This window comes from Sarcophilus harrisii, chromosome 5 (genome assembly GCF_902635505.1).
Source record: "Sarcophilus harrisii chromosome 5, mSarHar1.11, whole genome shotgun sequence".
Classification (NCBI taxonomy): Eukaryota; Metazoa; Chordata; class Mammalia; order Dasyuromorphia; family Dasyuridae; genus Sarcophilus; species Sarcophilus harrisii.
This window is the reverse complement of record NC_045430.1, coordinates 169,355,842-169,373,898: the sequence shown is the minus strand read 5'-3', so window position 1 is coordinate 169,373,898 and position 18,057 is coordinate 169,355,842. Positions and strand designations below refer to the sequence as shown.

The 18,057-nt window shown below is 33.6% G+C and overlaps 1 protein-coding gene across 2 annotated transcripts in view; it reads left to right on the top strand.

Annotated features, from left to right (window-relative positions):
- Nucleotides 1–17,821, top strand: part of AASS (aminoadipate-semialdehyde synthase) — a 63,772-nt gene extending 45,951 nt beyond the window's left edge. The window contains exons 18-24 of one of the 2 annotated variants that reach the window (XM_031938923.1): nucleotides 1,319–1,459; nucleotides 4,354–4,518; nucleotides 7,720–7,815; nucleotides 10,860–10,975; nucleotides 12,465–12,553; nucleotides 15,932–16,108; nucleotides 17,560–17,821. In XM_031938923.1, the coding sequence (XP_031794783.1) occupies nucleotides 1,319–1,459; nucleotides 4,354–4,518; nucleotides 7,720–7,815; nucleotides 10,860–10,975; nucleotides 12,465–12,553; nucleotides 15,932–16,108; nucleotides 17,560–17,678 (903 nt within the window). In that variant the 3' untranslated portion in view covers nucleotides 17,679–17,821. The remainder of the gene's footprint in view (nucleotides 1–1,318; nucleotides 1,460–4,353; nucleotides 4,519–7,719; nucleotides 7,816–10,859; nucleotides 10,976–12,464; nucleotides 12,554–15,931; nucleotides 16,109–17,559) is intronic. The other variant, XM_012550994.3, reaches the window with a different exon arrangement.
- The last annotated feature ends 236 nt before the right edge of the window (nucleotides 17,822–18,057 follow it).

The following is an 18,057-nucleotide window of genomic DNA, read 5'->3' as shown; positions in this document are numbered from 1 at the left end:
TTCTCATTACCTTGTTTATGAGGTAACATGATGATGGATAATTTATATTAACATTTGTAGTCTACTGATAAACTCTAAAAATAATATTACCTTTATATATCACTTTAAGTTTTGCAAACACTTTCTTTTCAGTAACTCTACAATATTGATAGTGTATTAAAACCATTTTCCAGATGGTGGGAGGGAATGAAAATTAGAAAATTATTGGCCCAGAGTCAAATTATTACTGAGTTTCATCAAAACTTAAACTCAGGATATCTGAATCTAGCTCTTCATACAATAATGCATTTATATTTCTGCCTCCAGGTCTAGGGCTCTATCAGCTGATCCACCTAATTGTCTCTTGAAGTTATATCAGGGCAAAATTTCCATCTGACATTCCAGTAGCTGTATTTCATTAATTGTGGGCAAATTCATAGAAATGTTTTTTAGTATATAATCTGGAAATTTGGAGATTTGTAGAACTAGGTTCATGCTGGAATGTGTAATTATTAAAGTGATTTTATTCCTGATAGTGCCAGTACCAGAATAGATCAAAATTTATAAGAGTGACATAACTGGAACAAACACAGGCTTTGATTAGACATAGTCAATTGAATCCTACAAGAGCAAAAAATTCTATTAAAATAAAATTGTGTTAGGAAGTGGTATAGTGGAAAGAAAGCTAGATTTGAGATAAAGAACCTATATTAAATACTGGCACGGCTACTTATGCCCTGTATGACCCTTCTGATTAGTTTCTTCATCAGTAAAATAGATAGATTACCTTCCAAAGTCCCTTTTAGCTTGGAGTCTATTCTTCTTGGAATGAAAGATGACCAAATCCCAGGCAATGAACCATTTGTAGAGAAATATATTTTCCAACAATTTTTTGGTGCAGTGGAATAGTTTAGAAGGAAGTGGGCTAATGTTTAATATACATGAGAAAAAACTTTTTGATAGACCAAATCTATCAAGTGCCTTCTGGCTTTCATGTACTAATTACACTATTTTTGGTCAGAGGTTTAGACAAACACTATTTAAAGATGATTAATCAGTTCTCAAGATCATGATGTATTTGTAAAGATGAGATATATTGTAGAATTTTACTCCCAATCATTCTTTGTACTCAAGACTTATCTACTCTTATAGAATAACTTTCTTTTGCCTATGATGGTGACAAATCAAACTGAGTGTGAATTGACCTAAGGTAGGTATTTCTGAATACATAAGGAATCACAAGAAACAAGCTCAATAGCTTATTTTGTTTTGGTTTAATTGCAATAAAATTATTTTCTTTAACTTGCTGATAATGTGATTTATGTAAATTCACTTACAGATTGAATCTTACATCTCCTTTTGTGGTGGTTTGCCAGCCCCAGAGCATTCTGACAATCCTTTGAGATACAAATTCAGCTGGAGCCCCGTTGGAGTCTTAATGAACATCCTACAACCTGCTAAATATCTGCTTAATGGAGAGGTGAATCAATACTGTTAAAGAGGTCAAGATATCAATTGATTGAGTTGTATTAGCCTACCAATTGATTTTCTGCCCCCCAAGCTTTTCAATGGAAATTTTATTATTTAGTATATTAAGGCAATTAGGGAGGATCCTTAGTCATGAATGCTAAAGAATATTCAAAAGAATTAGTTTCTCAACTTGAGAGCAATGTCCTGTGAACAATCCATTTAGCCTTAATATATATTACATATATATAGCTGTTTAAATGTTATCTAGGGTAGGGATTACTATACTTATCATATTTAGTACAGTACCTGATACATATTGTTTAATAAATGCTTTTTTTATTTGACTCAACTTCACTAAATTGCTTAATTTAATTTACATGAATATAAACCCAAATCACAAGCATACAGTCAAAATTCAGAGAGCATCATAACCAAATACTTGTTGGCTCTAGGTAATGAAGATCATTTTTTTTCTTTTTTTTTTTTTCTTCAGCCAGTGAAACTAGCTTTTGCAGCAATTGCAATTGCAGATAGCAATCCTTCCATAACTAAGTTAGTAGATAAATCTAAGGTCAGCTAGGTCACACATCTGGTCTCAGACACTTACTGTGTGTAAGTCACTTAAATGTATTTGCCTCAGTTCCTCATCCATAAAATGAACTGGAGAAAAATGGCAAAACACTCCAGTATCTTTGCCAAATCAAGCCCAAATGAGATCACAAAGAGTCATTCACAATTGCCTAAGGCATATTGAAAATAAGTGGCTTGCAGTATCAGAGATGCTGAAATTTGAACCTAAACCAAAACTAACATTCTACCCACTATTCTAAAGAATTAAAGACTAAATAATGTTCCACAATTTTATTTTTTATCCTACTCCCCTCCCCTTTTACTTCTTAAACCTAAAAGAACATTTGCATTTGAATAAAGTATCCATGGACATGACTCTATACATATTCCCTGCTCCAGTATTTTAATTGATGATTCCATTGAACCTTAGTTCAACAAAACAGCATTTCATTACCTAGTAGCCAACAAATATTTGCTTATAACGTCTTCTGAATTTTGGCTGTATGCTTGTGATTGGCTTTTTATTCATGTAAATTAAATTGAGCAATTTAGTCAAGTTGGATAAAGTCAAAAAGCATTTGTTAAGCACTAAATATATACCAGATACTGTACTAAGCACTGAAAGTATAGTAATCACTACTCTAATGGAGAAAACATTCAAACAGCTCTATATACATATGTGTGTGTGTATGTGTGTATACACACACACATATTAAAATATGTTACATACATATATATATATATATATATATATATGTATGTAACATATTTTAATGGTAAATGGGAGATAATCTCAGGAGTTAAGGCACTAGCTAGCATTGAGGAGGAATAGTCACTTACAGAAGATAGGATTTAAGCTAAGATTTAAAGGAAGGCACAATTAAGAAAGAGCTAAGGAGAGAGAAAGAATTCCAAACATTGGAGAAAACTAGTGAAAAGGCATGGTCTGCAGAGATGAGAAGTTGCATTCAAGAGATAGTGACTCTGGAGCATCAAGTGCCTGGTGTGTGTCCTGCTCTGGAATGAGACAGTGGAGGATATAAAAGTATATGGCTTTGTTTTCATTTTCCAGGATTTTACAATCTTCTTGAGGGTAGAGGATATATTTATGCCTATGAAATTGCTTTGTGTGTGATAGTTTTTCATTATACATTTGGCAGGGCTGATGATTGATTATGTCACTTTGAAAATATAGGGGTTAATTTAAATGTATGACAATTGGGGAATGGCCGAATAATTGGTGATTGTGTCAGTATCATGAAATACTAGAATGCAATTAAAAAGGACAGCTGTGAGATATATGAAAAAAATCAACAAATTAATTAAACACATAATGTTTATAAGGCACTATGGTAAATGCTAGGAGTATAAAGATGAAAAATAACAATCCCTACCTTGAAGGAGCTTTTAATCTAATGAAAAGACATATTAAATAATATAGTTATTCTGCTCTATTCAAGCAGAACTAGAAGATCATCATAAAAATTGACTATGATTATTCAGAAATATAATCATATGGCTATAAATGAAGCTGGATAAACAAAGAAGATGGAAAGGATCCCAGAAGGAGTGACTAACTGATAAACTGTTAGACCCATCTGTACATTGAGGTCTACCTATAATTTAATTAGTTTTATATGAAAGATTAATTAGTTTTGGAGTTGAAAATTGTTCACAATCAATTGCTTTGGAAATTAACTACAAATGCTTTAGATGCAATTAATCTCAATGGAAAGTGCTCTGGATTCTGGAAATAGAAGACGAGTTCCAGTTCCATTTCTGCCATTTACTATCTCAATAGTTAGGAGCAAGTTATCTGAACTTTATTTTCCTTATCTGGAAAGTGAGGAGCTTGGACTCTATAACCACTTAATGTGCCTTCATACCCCAATTTATGGTCCTATCATCATTTAGTTGTAAAACTCAATTGTCAGTGGGATTTAGAATGACCACCATTAATGTGACTGTGAGAAAGGAAAAGTGATAGCAGAACCCTGCTAAAAGAAATAGTATGTTATAATGGAAAAAGCCTTTAAGTGGAGCCAAGAGAATCCTGAGTTTCAGTAATAATTCAAATACTTGCTAATTGGATGACATTTGGCAAATCTTTTAACGTCTCTAAATCTTCAATTCTTTATTTGGAAAATAGACACCATTACTGTAATATCTAGGTTTCAGGATTGTTGTGAGGAAAGTACTTTGTAAAACTTAAAACCTGTTACAAATAATGTGTTTTTGTTAGTAAAGAATGTGACTGTAAAATAGCTTGTGAAATTTAATGGATTTATTAATGGTAGTTTTGGTACTGACTTATCCATTTTTAATTTTCATCAGGTGATTGAAACTGGTGGATCATCTTTTCTTGATTATGTTACCTCCATGGATTATTTCCCAGGATTAAACTTGGAAGGCTATCCTAATAGAGATAGTACCAAGTATGCTGAGATATATGATATTCAGTCTGCTCATACTTTATTGCGTGGGACTCTAAGATATAAAGTAAGCATGTTTTTTTAGTGTTCAAAAATGTCTACTTGTTACAGACTTTATACATTTTGCTATTGGTGATGTATTAACATATGTTATCTACATATGACAGTGGATCGAGAGCCAGTTTGAAAGGCAGGAAGGTCTGGCTTCTAGTCCTGTCTCATGCATATACTGGCTGTGACTTTGGCCAAGTCATAAATTCTAAGTCACTCTGAGAAAAGTAAATCATAGGGAGGATGCCAACTCTATTTTGGTAGAAGGAATTTCCTTATGTGGCAGTTCCTTAAAATAATTTTCCCTGACCAACTAGTTGCCCTTTTTTCTTTTTAATAGGAAAATCCTGAAGTTTAGTTTCAATAACCCTTTTAAAAGGGGCAGCTTGGTAGTTCAGTGAATGCAGTGATGAACCTTCTGAAGTCAGGAAGACTCCTCTTTATGAATTTAACTCTGGTCTCAGACATTAGCTGTGTGACCCTGGACAAATCACTCAATCCTGTTTGCCTCAGTTTCCTCATCTGGAAAAGGAAATAGCAAACTATTCTAGTATCTTTCCTACAAAAACTCAAACGGGGTCCCAAAGATTGAAATATGACTGAACAAAAAACCAAACCCTTTTGAAGGCTATTAAAATAAAAACAATTTTTTACTTGGGTGGGGGGGAAAGTGGATATTTATCAGAATGTAAAGAAACTCCAGCAACACTACAGTGTTCATCTCCAAAAAATGGATGTTTCCTTTTGTGATTTGTATGAACACCTCTCTGCATGGATTATATATGCTTCACATTTCTGATTTTTTTATCCCATGCATGTCTCTTATGTCATTTCTCAAACATATTAATGCTGCAGGTTTCTTATACTTACTATCCATCTCTTATCAGGCAGCACAGACTGCACAATTTCACTCCTGTGTAAACCATCCATTCCTGCTCCCTACTTCCACCCACCACACTTTTGGATACTCAGAGACAAAAATAAAGGATTTTCTCCTTGAGGTCTTTTATAAGAATCAGCATTTTATCTGCAGTACAAGAAGGTGGTCTTTCTTTTTGTGCAGCTGGATTAGGATCTAGTTTCATAAATACCAGTCATGAGTTAACAAAAGTGACTATTTTCAAATCGATTCAATTTGAGAGACATTCTATTAAGCACCTACAATGAACAAACCTAGCCACGATCTCAAAGAATTTAATATTTTACAGGTCAAAGGGGAAGGGAGAGAAGAGGTAGCCTGGGGTTCTTAAGCCTGTTTTCTTTCATAGACCCTGTTAGCCATCAACCTATAGACCCCTTCTAAGAATGTTTTAAATGCATAAAATAAAATACTGTAATCCTCTGTAATTCTACAGAGGAAGCCAATTGTATTGAAATACAATTACTGTGTGTGTGTGTGTGTGTGTGTGTGTGTGTGTGTGTGTGTGTGAGAAAGTTCACAGTCCTTTGGTTAAGAACTCCCAACAAAAACAAAAAAGAGATAATTTCAGGAAGGAAAGGATGGACATTGGGAAATAATCAGGTGACACTTCTCAGATGAGGTGACACATGGTCAGAAACATTTCACAATCTTTCTCTAGGCTGAATTTTCAAATTTACTTTAAGGGAAAAAAGGACAGGAATAAGCATGGAGGCAGTGCTACTATGTGCCAGGTACTATGTAAGACATTTGCAAATGTTATCTCATTTGAAATAACAAGACCTGTAATATTGGTGCTTTTATTATCCCTATTTTATAGTTGAGAAAATTGAAGCAGGCAGAAATTAAATTACTTGCTCAGAGCAATACAATTAGTGTCTGAGCCTTCATTTGAACTTGTCTTCCTAATTTCAAGCCTAGTTCTCTACCCGGTGTGCCATCTTGTAATATAAATAAAATGTTGATTCTTATAAAAGGTCTCAAGGAGTCCTTGATTTTTGTCTCTGAGCATCTAGGGGTGGGTGGGGGTAGGGAGAACAAATGGACTATTTGCACAGAAATGAAATTGTCCTGTCTGTTCTACTTGATAAAAGATGGATAGTAGGTATAAGAAACAAGTAGCATTAATATATTTGAGAAATGACATAAAAGACATGCATGGGATAAAAAAAACAGAAATGTGAAGTATATAACCTATACAGTGAAGTGATATACACAAATCACAGACAGAAACATCCATTTTTTAAAAGAGAAACACAAGCGTCCCCTTGAATTCATATCACACATTTACCAAACTGATAAGTTTGCTTTCTCAAACCTGGCATTACATCTCCTAAATATGTGAAGGCTATTCTACATGCCTGGAATTTGCTCCCACTTTGCCTTAAAATTCCTAACTTTCCGAGCTTCAGTTTAGATACCCCAACTTAAGAATAAATGAAAAAAATGTTTATTAAGCATTTACTATATATCAAGTAGATACAAATAGAAAAATTGAGACAATCCCTCCCAAGAAGACAACACATAGAAGAAAACTTAGTAGCAAATGGAAAGAGCAGGAAGTCCTAAGGGGGCACCTGTTGGTGAGTTGGCAAGATCTAGATTGGGTCTTTAGCGCATTAATATAACAGTGCATGGGGACATCAGAGCAGAGAAGCAAGGAAGATGGGAGGATCTAATAGTTTTCCATTTCATCAGAAGGCATGAAGTTGTTGAATCCCATTTCAAAACTGTTGAGACAAAAGGGGGAAGGAAGGAGAGGAGAGGGCACTTTCAGTGGTAGTGACTCTTTCTTGGATAGATCAGAGAAATGCTCCAAAGAATAGGGTACTCCTCCATGGTAGTTCTTTCCACTACTCAGCTATTCTGTGGGCAGCCTTTGCAGGCTTGGCTCTATTTAGTTCTGTCTCTCTCGTTCAATTATGTGGCACCCCCCTGTGTAAATGTTGCTTCTCTATCCCAGTTCCAACTCCTGTTCCAAGCAAAAAATAAGCTTCTGGTCAGGGATTGTACTTTTGTTTTTTCTTTGTATATCCGACACCTATGGCAATGTCTTACACATAGGAGAAGCTTGTTCTTATGGAAGAATGAAAATAAAGATTCTGAGAGAAAGGGATTGGGAGAGAGAACATTCTTGAGAGGGGAGACTTGTGCACTTATAAGGAGATCGGGAGCTGGACACAGTTCATTCAGGAGTGTTGATTTTTTGTTTGCCAACTTTGGCAATTTCTTCAAATAATGTTTTTTTCTCTTTTAAGGAGAAGCATATCATACATAACTCACTCTGTTTTGTTTCAGGGATATGCCAAAGCTTTGAATGGATTTGTAAAATTGGGCCTAATAAATAGAGATGTATACCCTGCCCTTAGTCCTGAAGCCTCACCTATCACCTGGGTAAGTATCTGGTAAGTTGTGTATAGTCTACAATGGCTGGGTCACACTTTTTATGTTCCACAAATTTGTCTTTCCTTTTCATTGAAGTGAATTCAAAACTGAAGTCAAACCAGTTGGGAGAGAGGGGTGAGATAGGAACAATACTTCAAAAAAAAGTAGAAAAAATGGGAACTTAATCTCACATATTTAGTGTTGATATCCAACTTTCTCCATTGACATTAGGGGAGGATGCTTGTTAGTCTTTCTAAATTCTAATGTGCCATATTGCTCCTAACATGGTTCCTTTTGTAACCTCCCCTTAGTTCTAATGTCTTTCTGGTTGAGATGTAAGGAACCTCATATTGTTAGGAAAAATATCTTCCAGGGGTTTTAGTGATATACAGGCAGAGCAGTTATTTTTGCAGTTATTGGTTGATCATGGAGCCAAAGACATTGTAGTTCAGTTTAATGAACTAGGTCTGCAGAAAGTGAGGCACGCTGTTGGGATTAAAGCATTATTTTTTTCTTCCTGACTTCCCTTTCTCATTTTCAAAGCAAATTGATTGGACCCATGGACACAGCATAAGAAACCATTTGTTGAATACACTTTCTGAAAAATGGATACTAATATGACCACGGTCAACATTTCTCTTATTGTGGTCTATTTAATTCCCAAGGTTAAATTTTTATAACACAGTCTGGCCTTAGTTTCAAGTGACATAGCCATTTCTTTTGAAATTCAATTTTTGTTGTGTTTGCAGTCCTTTTAAAAGTCTAGATTCTTTTTTCCCTCTTTCCTTTCAAAAAGTAATGCCTTTGATTTTTTATAACATTCTTTTTTAAAAATAAATCTTTCTATGAACTCCATTTCCTTAACTTTTTAGTTATTAATGATGGCTTGGTTAAGGAAATGGAGTCTTATAGACAAAATTGGTTTATTTCATTGATTTATGTTATCTTTTCACCAACTTCCTTTCATCACTTTTCCATAGATAGTTCTTTTGAGTTTTGGGTTTATTTTTGTTTTGTTTTGATTTTTGGTGGACTAAATATATACTTTCTGTTCATAGGCAATTGCAGCCTAAAAGACTATTTCCCTCGGAGGAGGGGAGGAAAAGAGAGATGTTAAGCTTGATAAGTGGTTGAAGAGCTATGAATATTACTTGTTCTTTCTAATCTTTTACCATTTTTAGATGATTTGACCTTCATTTTCAAATATATCTCTATTGACAAAATGAGGTAAATAATCCCTTGTGAAAAAAAATAATGGGGAAAAATTATTCAGCAAAATGAACTAATGCATTGTTTGTGTCTGCTATTGTATACAGTATATGAAAATACCTTTACTCTCCTACCTCTGCAGAGAAGAGACAGAGAAGTGTATTTTCACAGCTGGACTAACAATCATCCTTATATTGAAAATTCGCTTTTACTTTTTTATTTTTTATGGTTACATTGCTGTAGTCATTATGTGCATTGTTTTGTATTTTATTATCTTTATTCTAAATTTAATCAACTGGGCTATTCCTACTCTTTTCTTATTAATATTTAAAAAAATGAACTTAAACTTATATATGTAGAACATAAAAGAATTCCAAATGAAACCATGAACTTCCATTTTATATTGCTAGATTTCAGAAAAGAATGTAATAAATTTTACTCATTGCTTTCACCTCTCACTTAGATGTGCTTCCTTCTGAATTTCTTTCTGTTCTGTTCTGAACATTAAAAAAAATGCTACTGTAATCTAACCCCTTTTTTGGTCATGATTATTACAAATCCTCCCCTTCTTAGATTCCCCTTTCCTCATCTAAAAATCAAGTGAAAGTTTAAAAAGAAAAACTTAACAGCTTGTAACAAATATAGACACTAAGCAAAATAAATTCACACAGTGACCATGTCCAAAATTATATCTCTTTCTGAAACTTGAATTCATCATCATTATGTGTAGGGAAGGGCAACATGCTTTATCATAGATCTTTTGAAGCTATGATTGGACATTGTGTTATTTAGAGATGTCTTTTTTTAATGCTCAATTTAAGTTTTTAAAATTCCAAATTCTCTCCCTCCCTCCTACCCATAGAGAAGGCAAGCAATATAATACCTCTCATACATGTGAAGTCAAGCAAAACATGTTTCTATATTAGTTATGGAGTTCTTATGTCTTTCAAAGTTTTTATTTTACAAAATTGCTATCCTTTATAAATTCCTTTTCTAGTAGTGGTCACTTTAATCTAGGTCAGTTCTACAAAAAATTCTCTGAAATCATCTAAAATAGTTTCTGACCACACAATAAGGTTCTGTTACATTCATATGCCATAGTTTATTCAACCATTCCTTAGTCAACTAAGAGGCAATTTAAAATATCCTCTTAAATTGTAATTCTTTTATTTTATTTTTGTTATCCTTTTAATGCCATTTTCATGATCAGAAAGTGTATTTTGCTCATGTATTCCTACATTTTCAACAAGACTGAGCCTTTTCAACCAACCTGACCTTTGCTGCTGGCTAATAATAGCAGCAACTTTCTACTGTCCTTGCTTCAAAGAGGGGATATAGGAATATAGGAAATGTAGGAATGGAAAAAATGTAGGAAATATTTGAGAGGAAGCATGATATAGATGAGGGAGTCATATTTTGGAGCGAGAAGTCCTTGCATAAATTATAATTATTAAATTTTCAAGACTTCTGTTTTATTAACTGGAAAAGAGAAATAATAATAACCACCCTATCCACTTCAGAGGAGTATTGTGAAATAAAAATAAGGTATGTATTATATGTCATCTGTTTTATTAATGGTAAAGTGCTATACAAATGTATATTATCATACAGCAATTAAAATTCATGGTGTTTTTTCTTCACCTGTTATTTTTTTTAAAACAAGAAATAGTAATCATTTTTTGTTATACAGATTTTAAGAAATGTATGGTTTTTGTATATAAATACATGGTGAGACTTGTTTTTTTGAAATGTAACTGACAGGAAGTGCTTGGAATAATTAATCATTCAATTTTTTCTAAACTGAAACATTAATTTTAAATGTATATGCTTATTTTTGTAATCAGAAAGAACTGCTCTGTGAATTGGTTGGCATTTCACCTTCCTCCACTCATGATGTACTAAAGGAAGCTGTGTACAAGAAACTGGATGGGGATGACTTGCAGCTGCAGGCAGTAGAATGGTAAGAGGCTTTCTGTGCTCTCTTTTGGTGCTGGCATTCTTTAGCATGTCCTCTTTAAAAAAAAGTTAGCATAGAATTTGAGACATGTATTTTCCCTTTGGATTTGTTGTTCCAATGTTGGGAGGCTTCCCTTGGTCTACCACTTTTCATCTCATGATAAATTTGAATCAAAAAAACAAAAGAAGAGAAATGTCTGCCATTTGGTTTCCTATGTAGTTTCTGAAAAATATCAGCTGAATTAATTTTCATTTTGATTTATTTCCCTAAATTTTTGTGGTGGCAAATTATGTGCAAGGCCCTTTGTTGTCTTCTCCCAAATGACTCTCTTTGATGTTTATTGGCATATATCCTAGTTAAAATTTTAGAACAGTACAACTTAGCAACTATGTTTAATATAGACTACCCAAATTCTTAAGATATCTTTATGTGAATATTGGATTTAATTTGCATCAAGTTTCCTTCTAGCCCTAAATCGTATGATTTTACAAATCTCCAAACAATATACAGCTAGTATTCCTTATTTGTATTCAAGGAGGTTCTGAGGAGGCAAATTCTGTTTTGAACAAACTGATTTCTTCAATTTGACAAAAAATTTTTAAAAGCAATGTCACCTTGTAACTTTTTTCATTCAATATAAAAATCAACCAATCCAGTCCAACATTCTATAGTTTGGGTGGAATTGAAAGGTAGTATGACATAGTGGATAGAGCACTACACTTGGAAATCAGAAGCAATGGAAAATGTGGGATTGTATTCCACATCTGACCTCTGAATATCATTTAAGTTGACTTTCTTAGTTTCAAGCTTCCTCACTGGTAAAATGAAACAATAACATCTCCTTCCTACAGTCATTGTGAAGATCAAAGAAAATAAGTGATGTAAATCTTAAAGAATTTTATTTTTTCAATTTAAATCTATGATTTCATTGGTGGAGGAATTCCCTCTACCAAATGAACACTGGCAACCATTCCAGAAGTTATGGTCTTAGAGAGTTCTCTGGAACACTTAAGAAATTAAGTGACTTGTCCAGAATCACACAAACACTGGGTGTCATTTGTGTTTATAGTCATTTTATTTTATGTCTGACTCTTTGTGACCTCATGTGAGGTTTTCTTGGCAAAGATACTAGAATAGTTTGCTGTTTCCTTTTCCAGCCCATTTTATGTTTGAGGAAACTGACCAAACTGGATTAAGTAACTTATCCAGGGTCAGCCAATTAGTAAGTGTTCCAGGTCAAATTTGAACTTTCTTACTCCAGGCTGGACTTTCTTTTCACTGTGCAATCTAGCATCCCACTATATGTCACAGGAGAAACTTAAAACCCATGTATTATTGACTCTAAGACTGATTCTATCCACTAGACTATGCTGCCTCTCAAAGAGCTATTTACATATTTGTTATTGTTGTTGGTGGTGATGATGTTATTAGAGGAATCTTAGTAGATGTAATTTTGAAATGGAACTGAAAAGCTTTCTTTCTTTTCACACAGGTTTGGGTTACTTGGAGATGAACAAGTCCCTAAAGCAGGATCTCTTGTGGATGCATTCTCTAAACATTTAGTGATGAAACTTTCCTATGGTATGCAATATTATGCTTCCTAAATATTTGTAAATGTAGGATCAGTTAGTTAGTTAATAAACATTTACTGAACACCTGCTATCTTCCAGGCCCTGAAGAAAGCACTGGGGATACAAAAAGAAAGTCCCTTTCCCCAACATTACAATCTAATGAAGGAGGCAAGAAAACAAATATGTGCAAATAACTTATTTATAGAATAAATAGGAAATAATTAAGAAGAAAAAGACACTAGAATTAAAAGGGATCTTCCTGTATAAGATAGGATTTTATCCTGTCAATACCCAGAGAAGGAACTGATCAAGTCTGAATACAGGTCAAAGAATTCTCTTTTATTCTCTCTCTCTCTCTCTTTATTTTTAACTTAATTTTTTCTTGAGGGTTTTCATTAGGGTGGGAATCTATGTTTTCTATCACAACTTGACTTTTATGGAAATGTTTTGCCTAACTTCATATATGGTTTCTTAATTGTGAGTGGGGATAAGAGAAAGAACCTAGAATTCAAATCTTAAAAACAAATGTAAAAAATTTGTTTTGAATGTATCTGGGGAAAATATTAAATAAATAAATTTTAAAAGGAAGATGGGGTTTTAGTTGGGACTTGGTGGAAGTTAGAAAGCAGAGATGAAAAAAGGAATCCTTTCCTGGCATTGGGGGGGGTCATCAGTGAAAATGGCCAGAGGTAAGAAATGGATTGTTTGTGGAGCAGCAAGAAGGCTATTATCATTGGATTGAAGGGTATGTGATAGGAAGTGAGGTGAAAGAGATTGGAAAGTGGAAGAGGAGGGACTTAGGTGAAGAAGGACTTTGAATGCCCAATATCGGATTTTGGATTAAATCCTAGAGGCAATAGGAAGCCATTAAATTTTATGCAGTAGGAAAATGATATGGTTGAACCAATTCTTTAGGAAAATAACTTTAGCAAATAATGGAGGATGAATTAAAGTTGAAGATACTTAAGGAAAGAAGACCTACTAACAAGGGTATTGAAGCTTGCACAGGGGTAATGGCAGTATAAGAAAAAGGAAAGGGATGTATTCAAGAGATATTACAAAGGTGAAATCAGCAGGTTTTGGTAAAAGATTGGAGATGGGGGTGGAGTAAGAGATAGTGAGGAGTTACGGATGGCATTTATGATGTGAATTTGAGGAATTGGAAGCATAATATTCCCCTTGATAGTTATAGGGAAGTTGGGAGGAAGTGTAGGTATAGGGAGAAAAGATAATGAGCTCACTTTTGGACATATGAAGTTTAAAATGTTTACTGGTCATTCAGTTCAAGACAATTGGAGATATGAGAATAAAGGTCAGCAGAGAAACTGCAGCAGCATAAGGAGATTTAAGAACTATTAGTATAAAGATGGTAAAACAATCCATGGGAGCTAATGAAATCACCAAGTGAAGAAGTATAGAGGGAAAAGATGTGAGGGCCCAGGAGAGAACCCTGTGCAATGCTTATGGTTATGAGGTATTACCAAGATGAAGACCCAACAAAGGTGACTGAGAAGGAGCAATCTGATATATAGGAGGAAAATCAGGAGAGAGTACTGTTTTGAAAACCAAGAGAAAAGAAACTCTCAAGAGAAGATGATCAACAATATCAAAAGGTGCAGAGGGGTAAAGAAGAACGAGAACTGAGAAAAGTCCATTGGATTTTGGCAATTAAAAGATAATTTTGGAGAAAGCAGTTTCAGTAGAATTACCAGTTAGGTGTTGGATTGTAAGGGTTAAGAAATGAGTAAGAGGAGAGAAATTAGAAATACATTTATCCCTTCTACATCATGGAGTTTAGAACCATGCTGCCCCTATGAACTGAAAAATCTTAGTAAAATTTTTTGATCCTCCTTTTGTACCTGAGAAGAAATCTGAATTTTTTCTTTTTTTATAGGATATATACAGTACTTCTTGTAAATTTTGGGTTAAGTATTTGTTCACTGGCTCTTTGTAATCTGCTGGCCTTCACATATTGGCTATAGCCTCCACAAAACTTTTTTTTAAAATCCCATTTAATTTCTTATGACAACCTGCAATGGGGAAAGTCACAATGTGCAAGAGCTAACTCTAATCTCTTGTAGACAGCATTTTCAAAGAGTTTAGCAACAAAGAGAAGAGGAAATATAGGACAATAGTGGGAATTGAAGTGTCAAACTTGGGCTTAATATGTTAGACTACAAAGCTTACAAAAATCAGGGACTGGATTAAAAGGTTGGATTGAGGTAAGAGAAATTAAGGGATTCATATAAGGGGGGAAGTGATTCAGGTTATTTTTTAAAAGGGGAAAAAGAAAGCAAAAGTATAAAAGAGTTGAACTTGTGATATGAAATATATGATTAGAATAAAGATATTTATAATCCTATTGTATTCAGCCTTGAACAGACAACATCTAGAATACTTTGTTCATTTGCACTTCATTTTAAGAAGGGGCAATGATGAGCTAGAACATGTCTAAAAGAGAGAACTCAGGAGGGAAAGGATCCTCAGAATAATTTCACGTAAGTTGAAGAAACTAGTTTTGTTTAGTGTGAAAAAGAGAAGACCTCAGTGGAATAACTACCTTTAAACATATGGAGGTTTGTTTATGTTGGGAAAGAGATTTGATTTATTCTGTGGAACTCCCAAAGGATAGATTCAGGATCAACAAGTCAAAACTATAAGGAGGTAAATTTAATTAAAATATGAGGAAGAAATTCCTAATTATAGCTTTTTGAAAATAGAATGATTTTCTTTATGAGGTAGGGTGCTCCCTGTGATGGAATGTACACAAACAGAGGTATTGGAGGTATTGTAATTCTTGCCTTGGGTATGACTTTCTTAAGATTTTCACTGCCTCTGAAATGTCAATTTATTCACCAATAACAAGTATTTATTAGGCTCCTGTTAAATTCACTCATTATGTTAAGTGCTAAGGGTAAAAAAATTAAATATGAAACATTCCATATCCTTGAGTTTAAATACTAATGAAGCAGAAGGAAATGCAATATGTACGCTGATACATAAATATGAAACATATATAAAGTCTTTATAAGTTATTTTGTGATTGGAAATAAAGATCTGAAACAGAATATCATTAATTCAACATACCTGTTAAAGAGTCGCTCAAAAGGGTATTAACAAAAGTCTTTTTGAATTTGTGGCCATGCTGTTCTGATATTGATTTGTCTTCTTTGGATAAAATTGAATGGAAGATTAGTTTTTACTTCCTTATTGGGCTAAAACAGCAACATAAGTATTTGTTGAGGTAGAAAGTGTCTGAAAGAGAAGGAAAGCAAAAAGCAGAAAGACAAACTTCCCACCCATTGAATCCCTTATAAAACTGCTCAAGTTAAGCTGTGAAATGAAAGCTATAGAAGATTTGAATGGGATTTTTGTTGTTGTTTTTAAGGTCCTGGAGAAAAAGATATGATTGTAATGAGAGACAGTTTTGGAATACGACATCCTTCTGGTCATTTAGAACACAAAACTGTTGATCTTGTAGTATATGGTGAGGTCAATGGATTTTCAGCTATGGCTAAGACTGTTGGTTTGCCAGCAGCCATGGCTGCCAAGATGATTCTGAATGGTAAGCAGTATTCATTGTATGCTTGAATCAAATGTGACATCTTTTTTTTCTTTCTTTTTCTTTCTTTCTTTCTTTTTTTTACAGCTACTTTCTGTTATTCGTTTGTTGGGCACATGTCCGTTATTTACCAGATAGAACACCAAAGTTACATATTCAAATCACTGAGGAGTTTCAGGGCAGCCAAGAATTATATGCTATTAGATGAATTTTTTTTGTCATAGTTGTCTGCTTTATCAACTCTGGGGATTAGTGAATGAAAAATCACAACCATAGATATTAATATTTCCTTTCATTACATTATGCTAGTTAGTTTTGCTGAACTGTTCCTCCCCGTTTTATTCCTTGTTATAATGCATATTTTCATCTATTTTGATATTAGAGGGGAGAAGAAAATTATGGTAAATAATATAAAAACAAAGGATATCAATAACCACAATATTCTAACTATCTTTTTACTCCACTCCTGTACAAGATCATTCAACTAGTTAAGCAATCATGAATTGAATATCTATTGAATAATAAAAATAACTCATTTATATAATGCTTTAAGGTTTACAAAGCATTTTCTTCATGACCTACTTATAGATGAGATATCATAGTGTTTATCTGGATTTGTTGTGAGTTTTTTTTTTATAGATAAGGAACTGAATCTTCAAAAGGTTGAGTTATTTGTTCATGGGTATATAGCTAAGTAATATCAGAACCAAGCACAGGCCTTCTGATTCTGTGTTCTGTGTTCATCCCACTATACCATACACCATGCAAATTCTCTAGGTGGAGACCTAAGAAATTGAGTATATGTTTTTTATCTCCCCTTCAGGTCCTTAAATGTCAGACTCTAGAAAGAATTATAAAGGAATACATCAGCAAGTACATCACAGGGTCATGCCAGTTGTATAGATAACTGCTAATTGAATTGGGTAAAAACGTAATCAGGAATAGAGTCACCAAAGAAGTATTTATTAAGCTTACCTAAAATAAAGTAAAATTGATTTTCCCCCCAAGCTGAGTAGAGAATTGCTTAATGATGTATGGAGTCATTGAAAATTATTCTGAAAGGGACCAGAAGAATCAGACTGATTATATCATTAGCATAGTGCCTAACACATAGGTACTTAATATATCCTTGTTTCCTTTTCTCTTTTTTTTTCCTTTTTCTGTATGCATCATCCTAAGAAGTACTTGTGATTGACCAGAGTGAATGATACTGTCAGTTGCTAACTTTTTAACTTATCACTGCTCTGCCTAGTCATATGATTAGGTTCAGTCAAAAGTTCTATTACCTGAAAAAAGTTTCCTGAAAGTCTTAGTATTTAATTTGCCACTGTGGAATTTTCTTTAATCATCAGGCATCCAATAGTTCAACTTAAGTTTTAGTAGAAGTGTGCTTTGTTTATAGAGTTTCTTGCCCTTGTTTCCCAAATATTAATTATACTTTTTTTTCCTTTTAGGTGAAATTAAAACAAAAGGCTTGATAGGGCCTTTTACAAAGGAGATCTATGGACCAATACTGGAGCGTATTAAAGCAGAAGGCATTATCTATACAACTCAAAGCACCATTAAGCAGTGATTGGGAATAACCATGTAATTATATTTAACAGACATCAAAACGTGCCAAAGGGCTCCAAACTTTCTTCTCTTTTAAATAGTATTTTTCCCAATTAAATATCAAGACAATTTTTAGTATGTCCCTTTTGAAAGATTTTAAGTTCCAAATTTTTATCCCTTTTTCTGCTTCCCTCTTCCTAAAATGGTGGGCAATTTGATATAGATTATGCATGTGCTATCATGTAAAACATATTTCCATATTAGTCATAGTTGTGAAAGAAGAAATAGATCAAAAGAAAAAAAAAACACACAAAAATAATGTAAGAGAAAAAAAAGTATGCTTCTATCTGCATTCAGAGACCATCAGTTCTTTATCTGGATGTAGATAGCATTTTCAAAGG